The sequence below is a fragment of the Centruroides sculpturatus genome, unplaced genomic scaffold, assembly GCF_000671375.1.
Source record: "Centruroides sculpturatus isolate CEXI.00-Female unplaced genomic scaffold, Cexi_2.0 scaffold109, whole genome shotgun sequence".
Classification (NCBI taxonomy): domain Eukaryota; kingdom Metazoa; phylum Arthropoda; class Arachnida; order Scorpiones; family Buthidae; genus Centruroides; species Centruroides sculpturatus.
In genome coordinates, this window is record NW_019384440.1 from 74,271 (window position 1) to 90,498 (window position 16,228).

Here is a 16,228-nt window from a genome sequence, read left to right on the forward strand (position 1 = left end):
CTTTTATATTATTAATTATTATAAAATGGCAAAACGCTTAATTTTGAAGATATAGATGAGTTTTTTAAAAAATTGTAAATGCCAATAATGGGTACAATTTTCACTAAGTCCGACCCCACTCGAGATACGACACATGATCCCCTCTATCTCCCTACTCCCTCGACCTTTAACCATAAAAATTTAATAGTATCATGTGTGAAATCCGGAATTTTTACCGATTTTTCCGATTAATATCCCGTATTTTCCTAAACCCTCAATTAAACTTTTATTTAAACCTAAACTAAAACCTAACTTAAAAAAGGGAAAAATTCCAATCTCCTCTTTCGTTCAAAGTAAACATCCGTCCACTTCGAAAATAATCCCACATTCCAACTCCAAAGTTGATAGTTAGCATGGTCCCGGGACAACTTTGACCCATCCGCGTACCTTTTACCTCGCAACAATTAATCACACGACCATTCTCCCACGACGAAACTATAAAAGCCACTTGCTTCCCTCTCTCGGGGGTGTCGTTCATCAACCGTCACCTACAATTTCCTTGAATATTGTGTCCTGGTCCTACCGTGTTGGATAAAATAATATTTTCCTTGAGGATAACTATCGACATAAAGATGTATGGAACAAATTTTTGTGAACTCTCTCTCGGCCCTTCGCGTTTTAGGGACTCAGAATTTTCCCTCGATAATAGTTATTGTACCGTCTATATAGGTAGCTAATAAATCGTTGTTTCCTTGTTAAATTGGTGTCCTCTTTTACTCGTATATCGCCTGTCACCTTACCGACGGCACTCCTCCCTCCTACACTCGACCGGACCTGGAAAAAAATTAGTCCCGTTCCCTCGGGATAAATTAAAAATTTAAGCCATCCAGTGAGCAAGTCCCTCCGACTTGAAAGCCGATCCACGGAGGTACGACGTAGTCATACCCCCTCGGTTCTCACACATGTCTATTATATACAAAATTATTGTTCCGAAATTCGTCTCTTAATCTCTATTCCATCCTGTGGTATTAAACGAAATAGACGCCCACATACACGTATCAACGGAATTCATTCCTTTTTTGACTTTTTGGGTGCGGAAGGGATTTCAAAACGTCGAGATTTGCAAAAACAAAAAAACCCAAAGGGTCAAATCTAAGACAATTTCGTGTTATATACATAATATACATAACAGCCGGAAAAATAATACGTCAGAAATGAGCGATTAGAAATTATTGCTGTCAAGAGAGAATACACAGTTCTGATGTAAAGATAAAGTTCTACAGATCGATAAACATATCCGGTTGGCATAGGAATTCGGCGTCGAATTAAATGTCTCGCAGCTTGAGTTGGTCTCGAATTTCTCCTGGAAACAAGTACATGGCCAATCAGAAAGTGTGGAGAGATAACCGGGGCAGTTGAGATGCCTGATCGAGGGACGAACCTTTTAAAAACCCACGTCTCAAGGACATGGGTATCCTAGTTCCTTATAATTCCTTAGTGCCTGAATTCTTAATAGATGTATTGAATTACGACTATATCATACAAAAGCAAATAATTCGAACACGTTTGATCAAAACTTTTTAAATTATGCAACATTTCTTTAATTGCATATTTAGGCTACTATAAACAGCATATTTTGTTAAAAAAGTGTAGCTATATTTTAACCATATTTACTACCCTTTTATCAAAACATGATATAAAAGTTCAAAGTTTAATCAGAATGGCTATAAAATTTGTTTTACTTAACCTTTATTCTATAACATATACAGTATGGGCTACGCTATAAATAAAACGGAAATACATTAATAAAAAAACACTCTATCCATTTTATATCTGGCCTATTGATCCTTACAAGTTTATTTATAAAAAAAGAACTGACTTTATTAGAAGCTAATATAGGTTAGATTAATTAATTTCTTTGAAATGTTTTCCTGATAACTTGAAAAGGTCATAATATATTTTCGTTACAAGATAATATTGACGTCAATTAAGTATAACACGTTATGTGGGGTGTTTTCGAAATAGTGGGATTAATTTCCGAAGTTTGCTTCGGGGATGAATTTTACAGGAAAACAACTACAGAAATGTATATAAACATTTCCGGAAAAAGGTGGTTTTCGAGAAATCAAACCTCTTATACTGAAAAATAGATGGTTACATAACTCTTATTAACTCTCTTACATAACTTTTCATTAAAGTGAGCTTCAATTCACTTTAATTTTAATCAATATGCGCCGGCTGTACTAAATAATAGGCTACATATCCATACAGATGGATAGGTAGCCTGTGATTTAGAGTAAGTCCAGTTGTGTGGCCTCCACGTTTCCCGGTCTGAATCCTCTGGATTTTTATCTGTGGAGTCACCTGAAGACAATGTGGAGATGCAGCTGCAATGCACCATCATTTGTGGAAGGTCTGGAACCTTCGAAAGAGTGCAGAAGTCTGTTTTGACGCCTCAAAATACCCTCCACGTGCATCTATGCACGCGGAGGGTATTTTGAGCATTTCTTATGAAGAAAGCTGTGGCATAAAAAATATGCCCATTTCTAGACATATTTTTATATTCCTATAATTATACAAGGTATATTATTTCACAAAACAGTTTTCATGTAGCATTAGTCAATTATTTTTCATTTATTTAATAATTGTTTAAATAAAAATACAAGGTATAATATTATTAATAAATTACTGAAGAAACTTAAAATTTTTTAACAATCCATAAAAATTCATAAGTTAGGGGAGACCGGGGATAGTTGTCACAGTGGAAATATCGCCTATATACAGTAGACCCCTTATAACACGGGTTCATATAATACGGGATTTGTATAACACGGCGAAAAAATTGCGATCGTATTCGTATAAACACGCTACAAGAGACTCGTATAATACGGTAAAACGTCATCGCTGACTCGTGTCGCGACAGGATTGGTCGAATCTAGACCAATAGCGGATATTGCACAAATCTTTGAGTTTAAACGAGCACTGGACCTACTAAAAAACATTTATTATTCAACGGCCATAAAAATTATATTTATAATAATGATGTCTCCAAAGTTCAGCGAATTTTTCGCAGAAAAATAACTTATCAGAAAACATGCGTCCGCCGTTCGATGCGCCGCTCCGCGACGAAAACAAGTTTAATTAAGCAATGGCGTCGTCGAATAGTGCACACTCGGTAAGTAATCCTACAATTTTTTGTTTATAGCATAGTTTATATGGATTGTTCCCCAAAAAATTATACGTGTTTTGGAAATGTTGTGTGAAATTAGTCTAGAATCGATTAATTTTATGGAAGAAAACCTTTCAAACAGCCGTAGTCTGTAAACTGCACACGTGCCGGGGCTGTGATTGACTCATGTATTTAAGTGACTCGTAAAACACGGAATTCATATAAAACGGAACGTATCTACTGTGTTATGGGGGAGTCTACTGTAATCAAAACTGAATGGTCACGTTATCTAGGAATAGGTTCATATATCCGTTGCATTGTTTTCTGTAAATTAGCGGTTAAAAGATTTACAGCAAGTCGCGTAAACTTTGATGCATCATGTCTTGGGCCGTTTGAAAACTTTCAATTAGTAAAAGGTGAGTAACAACTGTATTTCCTATTAGATGTGTCCTTAATGTATATATACATTACGAGTAGAGGATTTGATCCCGGGATCTCGAAAATCGGGATCCCGGGATCCCGACCACTTTTCAGTCCCAAAATTTTCGGGATTAAGTTTTCCTAATCCCGGGATTTTCGGGATTGACATCATTTTTAAAAAATTGCAAAATAGACTGCATGAAGCGAAACGTTCAGTGCCAGTGCTTTTAACAGAATTGCATTGCTTGCCTATCATTTTAATATAAAATACAAGAAATTTTATTCCAAGCAAGCAGCAGAAATTAACCAAGCGGGCTTGCGATGCTTGCTTGGAATAAAACTTTTTGTATTTTCAACTAAAATGATAGGCAAGCAGTTCTCACTGGGTTACTTGGTAATATACTTCATTTTTGTATTTTTGAATTTTCGCGGGCGCCAATCGATTTTCTGGCGCAGTCGAGAGCACTACTCAGTGCGTTTTACCTGTCAATGTGTCAGCCATCTTGTTTTGCCAGTGTGGTTAATATAGACCCGACGCCTCTCGCTTAGGGGGGTCGACCTTAGGTGAAAAGGTTACGACCCTCGCCTTGCCCGCGATCTGTCAGGATGATGCGAGAAAGTCTTTTTACGTTTCGGGGTAGTGGTTTGCTGGACGCTGAGAGACTCACACAGAGACCGAATTTACAAAATTAACGCGTTTATTTTTAGAAAGACATGCTTACAATGATCGAAACAATCGGGATTGTAGCCTTTACTCCTACAATCCCGATCCGTGTCGACCGGACTGTTTTCTTCCATCCTCCCCGTGTCCTCGAAGCTTATAAGTATTTACTAACGATTCCTCCAACTTCCATCAAACCTAAACGCGTTTTCTCAGCAGCTGCATATATGTGCAACAAATTGAGAAGCAGACTTGGTGATGAGACACTGGATGCGTTGTTATTTCTCAGATCATATTTTCGCAATTCAAATTAGAATGTTCCTATTAGATTAGTTTTCTTTATATTTAAGAAAAATGTGACTGATTAATATTATTTTTAAATACTTTTTGCTAAGAAACTTACTTTACTACCTACTTACTAGGTTGTTATATGAAAGTAGTCTATTTAGTCGATGTTAAGAGAGATTTTTGTTAATTTTCAACGTTTATTTGCATAGTTTGTTACATAAAGGTTTTTTCAATTTATGTGAGTTTAAAGAGATCTCAGTGATGCTTAAAAAAGAATAAATTTAACATGAAGACAGTGATTTTAAGTCTGGTTAGTCTGACTGTAAGTCTGATTAATTAGAGTGATTAAATTAACTAGGTGTATACCGTAAAATACGTTGATTTTTGTCTAAATTTTGATTTTTAATTTCTGTAAGATTTTCTTATTTTTTATTAACCCTCAATACCGAAATAATCCCGGGATCCCGGGATCGAATAAGTATAATCCCGAAATCCCGGGATTAGAAATAAGGACCGGGATCGAATTCCCTAATTACGAGCAATTGAATTTTCTATTTTGAAGTTAGAAACTATGAACCGATTTGTTAAGGAAGTTCATTTGGGGCAAATTGTCACACATCGAACGGGGCAACTTGTCACTAACAAGTAAAACTGACTCATCCGAAGAGAAAGAAAAGACCTTCTGTTTGGTTTGTGGTGAGAGTTTGGTCTCGCGAGCTATGTACAGATGTAAATCCATATTATATTTGTTACAATTGCGACTCTGAAGACAAATGTAATGCGAAGGTCGCCGAATTGGTGATATCCAAATGTCAGGACTTATTATCGTATGTGGGATGAAGGAAAGTGAGGCAAATAGCTACAGTGACAAACAAACCCGTTTATTTATACTGTCTTACAATCTAGAGTGTCTTGTCTTCTGGTGGCTCTGGATTGTTCAGTTGTTGGCCCCGGGGCAGTAAGTCAGTGCCCGATGGTGTGGGAGATTGTGACGAAGGATGATAGCCTGAAGTTCAAAATGGATGGTGTCCACTCGTGGAGGCAGGGAAAAGTCTGGACAATTAACTATAGTTGTTAGCTGGGGAAATTCTGAACAGTGGTTGACACTGTCAGAGGCTGAGAAGTCTGGAAGAAGTCTCCTACAGTTACTTCACTAAGGGAAGCAGGGAAAAAGTCTGCCTTTGTTCTTTAGATACAGGTTTTTAAAAGATTCTCTTCCCGGATCTCTAGTTTTTGATTGGTCGGTTTCCTGTATCCAAGCAGACCATTTCCGGCTACCAAAGGTTTAATTCGACAGTGTGTTTTAATATGATCAAGGGAAATTAATCGCACCTTGAAACTACTGCTCGTATTTAATTGTTTCGAATTCTTATAAGTCTGACACATGATATCAGCGCTGCATCTCCTTTTAAGTTTATTTAAAAACCTTTTTTTTCTCTTAAGTTTATTTAAAAACCTTTTTTTTCTCTCGATTAATAATTTTATTATTTTCCAATTTTATTTAAGTTTTTGTTCCAATTTTTTACGAGCGTTAGAATCAAAGCCCGATACCTCGATTTGACACCTTTATGATATTTTTAACACTTGAGCTCGAGTATCGCTTGGGCCTCACAGTAAATATTCTAGTTACTTGTCTTTCGCAGAATAAATAATAGTAAATTACTAATCTATTTTCTTTATAGAATTGGCACGAGTAAATGTCATATTACGCATAATTTAACATAACCAAAATAAACTCAGGAAATGTGAGAGCTTAAACTACATATACCCTGTGACAACATATCCCGTCTAGGGGGTATGTTGTCACAGGGTATAATATGTTCAAAATAATTAATAACTATGACAAAAAATTATTCAGTGTTCATATATTTATTATATGAGATCCGACCTCAGAGTAAGCCCAAAATTGTTCATTTTCCCCCCTAAATTTTCGACGTATTTGAAATAAATTTGTCGCCTCCTCGTTAAAATAACATTGTCAGAAAAAAGTATCATATATCGTTCGAAACTTATAACTTTCATCGTTAATATAAACATTCAACCCTCGAACAATGACATTCCTCTGCTGCAATACAAAACGTTTATAGTTAAAGTCCGAATTCGTCATTTTGTTTTGGTCCCGGGAACAACTTTAACCTCCACATCTGCAGGACCAACTCTACCTCACACAATAGATCACCTGACTAATTTCCCCTACCCGAAGCTATAAAAGCGACTTCTTTCCCCCCTCTCTCCCCCACATCAACGGTCGGAAAGGATTACGTCTCCGAAAATTTTTACTTTGTACGTCGAATTCTGTGCCTACGTTGAATCTACTAGAAGTATGAAACAAATAATGTAAACTCTCTCTCCGCGAGTTAGGAGCTAGCGAACTAAATTCATTTCCCCAAATGTTAGATTTTGTATTCTTTATTTTTTTTTTCTTTTCGTTAATCTAATAAATCGTTGTTTCATTGTTAAATGGTGTCCTTTTACTCGTATATCGCCTACGCCTATAATTGATATTATAGACTCTAAAACTAGAAATGACTAAAAACTGTGACAACTAGCCCCTGTCTCCCCCTATTGAATTAACACAAGAGAAAGTATAGTTTTAGAATTTTTTTTTACCTTGGCAATGATATCGCCAGGTGGTAAGAAATTAATATTAACAAAAGATTTAATATACGATTTTATTTTATTATTATTTTTTTTTACAGATAAAGTAACGTTTTTACACAAGGACTATAAAAATGCGGAGACCATCTACTTTTCTCCATATTTTGGAGATTTTAGTATTTACGCTTATAATTGCTTTTGAGCTAACGTCTGGAAACGTAAAATATGTTAACTATAAAGTATATGAAAATAAGGATGTAGAAATGTTTAATAAACTTGCTGTAAACGTGCAAACCGGAAAAGTGTATATTGGGGCAGTTAATAGAATTTTTCAATTATCTAAAGACTTAAAATATCAAGAATCTGTGGAAATGGGACCAAGAGAAGACAGTCCAAATTGTCCGGTTACAAGGGTGTGTCCAAATGAACAAAAATCATCAACCAATTATTATAATAAAGTGTTAGCGATAGATTATTCTCAAAGCAAATTGATAGCATGTGGAAGTCTTTTTCAGGGAGTTTGTACATCACATGATGTAGAAAATGTGACTTTATATGAAACTCCAGCTAATGAATTTGTAGTGGCAAATAACTCAACTGCATCCACTGTAGCATTTATTGCTCCTGGTCCAGAAGACTTATCTCGTAGTCATGTTCTTTACGTTGGTGTATCATACACTGGAATTGGACTTTACAAATCTGATATACCAGCCGTCAGCAGTCGAAGTTTGGATCCTGCAAACATGTTTGCAATTGCATATACAGGTGTCACAACTGGAACTAAAATTATGATTAATAGCATGTCGCGTGAACATTATCCCGTTAAATATGTATTTGGATTTAGCGCAAAAGGATTTTCATATTTTATAACTGTACAAGGAAACCAGACATCGCATCCTAAACCTTTTATTTCAAAACTGATTCGCATTTGTCAAAATGATGTACATTATTATTCCTATACAGAAGTACCTCTTGAATGTCGAGCTGATGACGGAACTCATTATAATCTTGCTCAGGCAGGATATGTTGGTCATCCTGGATCAGAACTTGCTGCGAGTTTAGGTATCACTACCCAAGATGATGTTCTATATGTTGTTTTTGCAAAATCTAAAAGTGACAGTGATACCTACTTTAAGCCTAGTGCCAATTCTGCATTGTGTGTTTATGCATTATCTGCTATCCATCGAAAATTTACTCAAAATATTCAAAATTGTTTTAATGGAGTTGGTCAACGAGGATTGGATTTCATTAATCCTAGTCAACAATGTTCACAAACTGTAAGTAATATTTCAATAGGTATTAATTTTTAAAATTCCAATAATATAATTCCCGTATTGATTTTTAAATATTTATATAATGAAATCGAATGGATGGCCGAGCGGTTAAGGTGGAAGCCTGTCGCTCGAGAACTAATGTGGACGGATCAAAAATCCTATGAATTTTTGGGATGGTGGTCCGTTCGGATATGTCGGACTCCATCCCTCACTACCCGGCCGCCCCGTTTTGGGTCTGGCCGAACCCATAATGGGCTTACTAAAAGAGATACTCTTAGTACCCATAGGGCGGAAAGAGTTTTAAAAAACTATTGTATTACGATTCTGGTTGAACCCATGGCAATCATGAAGTAAGAGTAAAAAAAGCCATAAAGTATTTTTGTTTAATCTATTAATGCGAAATATATTTGCGATTTTGTGGATAAGAATAGGCATTTTAATCTTAAAGTTTGGTTAATATGTAATACGAAGTGTGTCGTGGTCGATAATTATTATACTGTATTAGGTTATTTGATATAAAGCAGTTTCTAGCTTCCCAAGTCACACAAGCAAAGTAACAATGCAGAAGTCACATCATCACCAGGAACGCGTGTTTCGTCGTCGTTTGTGTGGAGCAACACAAATTTTTTCAACATATCCAAAGAAGATAAAACTGAATGAAGTAATTGAGAAAAAATTTGGCTTTTGTCATTTGATGGTATGACCGTTATTTTTTTGTAAAGTTTTCTTAATTCGAAACTTATTACAAATTGCCAATTTTTAAGTTCCGTCAACTTTGTATTGTCGGGGTTTGACTATATACGTTCACTACGTATTCAAACTAATCAAAAATTTGAAATATTCGAATATTCGAGGTTTGGTTAATATTCAAACTCGAGAAAAGTGATATTCGTTTACGTTACGACGATTGGTTGGCCGAAAGGGCCAACCAATCGCGTAGTTCCAGGTGGTTCCAAAAGTGAGCACTATAGTACCCTTGTGTCGGTCAGTAAATCTAAGGGGGTGGCAGGGGGGAGCTAGAGGCAGATACTGAAAGGTAACCATAGTCGAGAGTTGAGTCACCGACAATCTTTCCCTTCCCTCTGTTAAAATGGGTAAGAAGAAAGATTGCATTTAATGGTTTCCAGATGTGGATAACAATGTTCAGTAAGTGTGAGATTCATAGGAAAGTCTTTCTAAGAATGTTTCCAAGTCTTACTCGCACAAGGAAAAAATGGGTTAGGGGCGTTGGGTATAAGTTTATGGAACCAAGATAGCTTAAAAAAGTTTTGGATCACTGGGCTAAAATATATGAGTTGCTTTTTTGGGAGATTGGATTTAAGTCGAAGTCAGATTTTCAAAAATTTTGTTGAAAATTATATATGTCCACCCTCTCCAGTATCACCAGTGACGTAGTGGATAACACTACTGAACACTGGTAGTATGCCATGGGTTTCTCATTACCAACAGGTTAGTTGCATGGAGTTTTTTGAGTTTTTTCGTGTATCCAACATTTGAGTAGAAGTTGGTTTCTAATCGAAAACTTATCTCCTTTGGCAGATTGCCAAAACCAATTGATCAAACCAAACCATCCTCTCCACTTGTATTTCACTTGATTTTCTTTTCAGTTGTGCTTCAGTTGCTCAGGTATATTCAGCAGAGAAGACTGTGCCTTGAATACACCTATGATTATCAATTAATTTTTTGTGTGTAGAATAATTAGAATTTATTCTATTATTTTATACATAGATTTCAATTTAAATTAATGCAATCTACTTGTTTTTTTTTGTAGAAATTGTCATTAATTATAAGGTTCTTTATGAGAACTTTTCAAATAATAGAATTAATATTCTTTGTAAACTAATTTGATTAATTTTATTGACTAAATATTGTTTAAATGAGTGACAATTGTCTTATTGTTATCAAATTATTTTTCAATCTGAGATGTAAAGAAAAAAGTTATATAACTACCTATTCATTTTGGTTTTTTACCAAGAAAACATATTTACAAATGGTAATCTGCAATATACTTTTTTAATTTAGCAAGTTCAAATTGATGATGACTTTTGTGGTTTGGATATTAATAACCCACTAGGAGGAACTATTCCAGTTAAGACATCGCCAATTGTACAATATAATGGGGTTTTATTGACAGCTGTTTCAGCAATGCCTGCATATGACAATACTGTAGCATTTCTAGGTACATCAACCGGACATTTAAAAAAGGCAAGGAAGTTTCCTTTATATTGCAATTATTACATTTCATTTTCATAAATAAAATGTTTTAACAGGTTATAATTGAATCTGCAACAGTAGCAAATGAGTATAGCGATATTACAGTTGATGAAGGAAGTGCTGTCAACCCTGATATGCTGTTTGATAAAGAACAAAGTATTTACGTCATGACAAAAAATAGAGTATGATTTTTAAAGTTGCTTTTTTACATAAGATATTTTGAAATATTCTAAATACTTTTTAAAGATTTTTATTTAATGTTTTTATGATATTTAGGTAACGAAAATGAAAGTACAAGAATGCCTCAATTTTAATACTTGCGATGATTGCATTGGTGCAAATGACCCATTTTGTGGATGGTGTACAATACAAAACAAGTATGTGTTTTGTAATAAAAAACAAATAAAGCGTATTTTTGTAATAGTTGTGAATGCCGTTAAGAAAATGATCTATTTAATCTCATCATCAATGCCAAACAAATCAATTACTACGTTAAATCATTGTTTACATTATTACGACTCTGTTCTCTACTAGAACAGGGTCGTAATAATATTGTAAGCAATTTAAAATGCGTATTGTTACTAGTTCTAAAATTCGTAGCCTAAGACACCATCAGTGAGCTGTTCAATTAGTCTATTTATTACGAGTGTGCTTTGCGAAAGGTTTCGAAAGACTAACAATAGCTCTTGACTGTGCAATATACAGGTGCTTTCTCAGGAAGGCATCAGGCAACGCTCTAATAGAATCGTTTTTATTTCATTGTACTGTAATACAGATTTAAGTGTATAAGCTACCATGCCAAAATTTGTTTTTTAATTATTACTCCATCCTGTGATATTTAAACGAAATAGATAGACGCTAACATACGCACATACATATAACCACAAAATATTTTTCCGTTTGTTTTGGCATTTTTGGGTTCGTGGGTTTCAAAACGATTTGCAAAAAACCTGAAGGATCAAATTTAAGACTATTCCAATACTTTTCCTTGTTATGTATACATAAAACTAATAAGCGAGTATATTTTAAAAGAAAAATTAATTAATTCAGCTATTACCTATACGGAATTCAAATATAACACTGTTTTTTTATACTTTCATTTGCTTAATTAAACTTCGCTCGAAAAATTCACTCGCTTGCATCTGAATGCTCATAGCTTAAATTCTAACAAATACTCATGTAAACAAAATATTGTTTCATACATTTATGTTTAAAACTCAAGCAAAATAATGGCATTAGTTGTTGAAAAACGCAATTGGCGATGCATGCTGTTATGTAAAACTGTTCAAAATTTGAATATAACTTTCATTTGATGATGGGCGAATGATGGACAAACGAATGGCATAATTTACTTTGAAAAAACACCATTGGAAGTGCCAACAGATCTGTAGATATGGTAAGAAAGATCTCAAATTTGAACAATTGGTAGAAATTTCCTTAATAATTGTATATCTTGCTGATAACTTTGATGGCCTTGTTGACTTTTGGTGCTATATTTATCACTTTTAACGCAAAATTTGTCAATTACACTCGTAGATCAAATGAAATGTTTGGCAATCTATCTATTTAACTTTCCTCCATGTTTCAAAATGGTTATTTGCCCTTTTTCAAAACGATACCCCCTGAGAATATTGATAAATTCCATCACAATAAAAATACTCGAATTAATTGTTAACTAGACTTGTGTGAATATTTATGAGTCTCAATGAGTGAGTTATTTCAATAGAAATTATAATCACTGCCTTTATACTTTTGGGACACGAAAACTATTGGATATCGATAGATAATATTTTTTATTACAGGAACAGTTTTTATTGAATATCACTTTTCTCATCATTTTATTTACCAGACTGTCATGTATACATAACAAGAGAAAGTATTGGAATCGTGTCAAATTTACCCTCCGGGTTTTTGCAAATCTTCGTTTTGAAACCTATTGAACCCAAAAAAGTCAAAACCACAGGGGAAAACCTGTGGATATATAACCTATGTATATATCATTGTGTGTGTGTGTTTATTGGAGTCTGTCGTTTAATATCTCGAGATGAGATAATGATTAAGAAATGAAATTTGGCATGGTAGCTCGCATATAAGGGAAATTGATGCTATTAAATTTTGATGGTTAAAGGTCGAGAGGATGGAGAGATAAAGAGGGTACTTTTGTCATATCTCGAGAGGAATCGGACTTGATGAAGATTTTACTCGTAATTAACATTTAGCCTACAATTATTTTTTTTAAATAAAACTCATCTCTGCCCTCAAAATATGCGTTTTACGATTTTATAATAATTAATAATACCGGTATAAAAATTTTAATGCTAAAATCTCAATAGATGGCGCCGCACACTATATATTATTTGTATGATTAATAATATAAAAGTTATTTTTTAAAAGTAAATCTTTCAACAGCCGGGAAAGTTACGCAACTCTTTGCTGGATTTTTATAGATCATATGAAATAAAAATTAAACTCATTTTATTGATCAAAACGTGATTTAAAAATTTTTCCAATTAGAATAACTTTCTTTATAATTATGGAACACACCTTAAATGATGAGAAGAATGGTTTACTGGTGGTGCCTGTAAGGACAACCTTAGGCACTTGCTCAAATAGAACAATGGGTCCGGACACGTCCGAATACAAGGACAGATCTAGGGGCATTTTGCATTTATTTGCAGTAAGACCCCGCTTAACGCTGCTTCGCTTAACTTTGATTCATTATAACGCGGTCTGCTCGAAGCCTAAAAAAGCTCAAAATTAACGCTGATTTAAATTATCGCGGCATTCCATCGATTCGTATATAATACGATTATTTGCGAACACAAACCAATCAGCAAAAGATGGCAAAAAGTGTACTTTCTTTAAATCTATGTTTGTTTGGTTCAATTTTGGAAAAAATATAACACCATGGATGCCATAGGAAATATCGACTTCGCTTGACAATAATTAACTGATAAATGCACGAACGAAGTGTGGAAGAAGTTATGGCTGTAGGTATCCAAGAATTCTCAACGAGAAGAGCCTATAGCCAAGGACTATATCCTTGGCCTATAGCTATATCGTTAGGTTGACCAAACTCAACGTAATCGATATAGCAGGACTAGGAGAAGTAGACGATCAGGATATTGAGGAGTTACCGCAGGTTTTTGGTGAGAGTCTTACCAACGACGACCTACAAGAGCTGGCAGAACATGGAATTCCTGTGGAACTGAAAAATAAGAGCTTCTGAAAATGAAGAACCCAAAAAATTTCTCTACAGATTTCCTTAGTAAAAGTTTGGTAAGATAACCGATATCGATGATCAAATTGTAGCGAATGATCCAGATTTTGAAAGGAGTGAAAAAGCGAAACAATGCGTTTTGGATGCAATCTTCTGTTACCGACATTTGTTTAAGGAAAGAAAAAAGCGACAAATGAAACTACAGGACTTTATCGCAAAAAACAAAAAATTCAGAAAAGCCAGGACCTTCCTCACAAAAAATGAACTTGCATTTCTGTGTGCATATGTTTATCTGTTATTTAAAATATATTATTATACAAATTAATATAAAAATAACTTAAAATTAAAGTTGTTTCTGTTTGGCCGCGTGTTTCCCTATCCCTATTTACTCTATGTTAAAATAACCTAATTTAACGTTGTTTCGTTTAGCGCCTTGCTGTCTAGGAACGCATCCTCGGCATTAAGCGGGGTCTTACTATATATTAGTTTATTACATTTACAATTAATACAAATCATCGAAAATTATTATTAAAAAAGTTAATTTAAGCCATTTTTAATACTCAAAATTTCATAAATATACATGCACATATATAAAATCAACGATTATTTTAATAGACGTAATTATTTTCGTTTAGTTGATACAGTATAATTAAATTTTAATTGGATTATATTTAAAATTTTCTTTTAAAGATGCAGTTTACGTGAAGAATGTGCTGGTATTTCTCAAGAAACAATTGATTGGCTATCCTATAAACATGACAAATGTATAACAATAACCAAAATTCATCCAGAAAGTATCCAAAGTACAACTGCTCGAGTAGTAAGTAGTAATTGCTTTTAAATTATTAGTAAATTGTTGAAGATATATTCAAGTTCACTTGTATTTTGATATTGCATGATTATAAAATAAAGTAACAATAATGTATTTAAAAATTTTTGAATTTTACAGCATTACCTTGTAATAAGCATGAGATTTTCAAATTGTTTTAATTGATATTGCCATTATGGAAAGAAGTTCTAAATAAATAAAATTAACATTTTTAAAATTTTTTTCCAGCTTTCTCTAACAGTTAATAATCTTCCCGTGTCAGAAGATAAATTATTCTGTGCATTCAAAGTTATAGATCGAACTATAATACGAACTATAATAACGAATGCTACAAGAACAGCTTCTGGTGTTACGTGTGCAACTCCAAACACATTTTTTATTCCGCCTATTCCATCTGGTCATCGTAAGTTACAAAATTATTATCTTTTATTTATTTAATTAATTTATAAATCAAATAAGTGTACGAAATTAATTATTTTGAAAATATATTTTTAATTAAATATTTATTTATTTTTTAATACCATTAAAATTAATGATGAGCATTAATTATATAAAAAGTAGTTAACTACTTATAAAAACTGTGTGTAATTTTACTAATAGTTAACTACATTTAAACTACTCAAAAATAGAAAAAACAAAATATTAGATTGGATTAAAATAATAGCTCTGTTTCCTCTTCACTCTTGTCATTTAACACTTTTAAATCTTTTTAAACTGAAGCCTCAAAATAAATAAATAAAAAAATTGGAAAAATTTGTATATAACATTATGTGTTTAAGTTTATCTCAACAGGAAAAACAGATGTTTCACTGTAGCACTACTGTCAAGGGTAGTGTTTTATTGTAAAAATGCATGTTTTTTACATGCCGGTAGCTGTTTAACACTCAAGCTAACATTTTTGTTTCCTAAATTTCCAATTTAACTTGAAAATTCCTGCCATCCAATTTATAAAGCTGGCAACATTGTTGTTGGACTTTTCCAGCATTCTTTGTTTTCATCTCTAATACGTAATTGCTACCATTATAATGAGTTAAAAGTAGTGGAAACTAAACATGTACTGTACAGTAAAACCTGTTCAAAACGAAAAGAATTCTTCGAAACACAGCGATTTTCTGTGTTAAAAAACCTGTTTAAAACGGAAACCTGCCAAACTGGAAAGATTATTCGGTATCGCGCGAGTCCGGTTTACAAAAGTTTTACTGAAGTTATCTATTAGTTGAATTACTAAATTTGGATAGTAATAAGAATTGTAACTAGTACTATAGTTAACTACGTATTTTTAATTACATCTGTAGTTAATTGCCCATCTTTACAGACAATAAATTATAAAATTGAAAAACATAACAGAAAGTAGTTTCAATTTTCTGTATGGATTATTCATTCTAATTATTTATAAATAGGAAAAAATGCATCTTAGTAAAAATAGTAATAAATGTCTTTGAAAAATAAATAATAATATCAGTATATAAGGTATATTTTTATTTTGTTAAAAGAATAATATTACAGATGAATGGTGTTTATTTCTTTATGATACAATAGAATACAGTACTGTAATTTAACTGATTCATAACAATAC

At 33.4% G+C, this 16,228-nt stretch overlaps 1 protein-coding gene across 1 annotated transcript in view; it reads left to right on the top strand.

Annotated features, from left to right (window-relative positions):
* Positions 1-468: 468 nt before the first annotated feature.
* Positions 469-16,228, top strand: part of LOC111620114 (plexin-A2-like) — a 47,451-nt gene continuing 31,691 nt past the window's right edge. Inside the window, exons 1-7 of the mRNA XM_023361973.1 lie at positions 469-613; positions 7,217-8,392; positions 10,412-10,594; positions 10,660-10,785; positions 10,880-10,980; positions 14,514-14,643; positions 14,881-15,055. Of these exons, the coding sequence (XP_023217741.1) occupies positions 7,250-8,392; positions 10,412-10,594; positions 10,660-10,785; positions 10,880-10,980; positions 14,514-14,643; positions 14,881-15,055 (1,858 nt within the window). The 5' untranslated portion in view covers positions 469-613; positions 7,217-7,249. The remainder of the gene's footprint in view (positions 614-7,216; positions 8,393-10,411; positions 10,595-10,659; positions 10,786-10,879; positions 10,981-14,513; positions 14,644-14,880; positions 15,056-16,228) is intronic.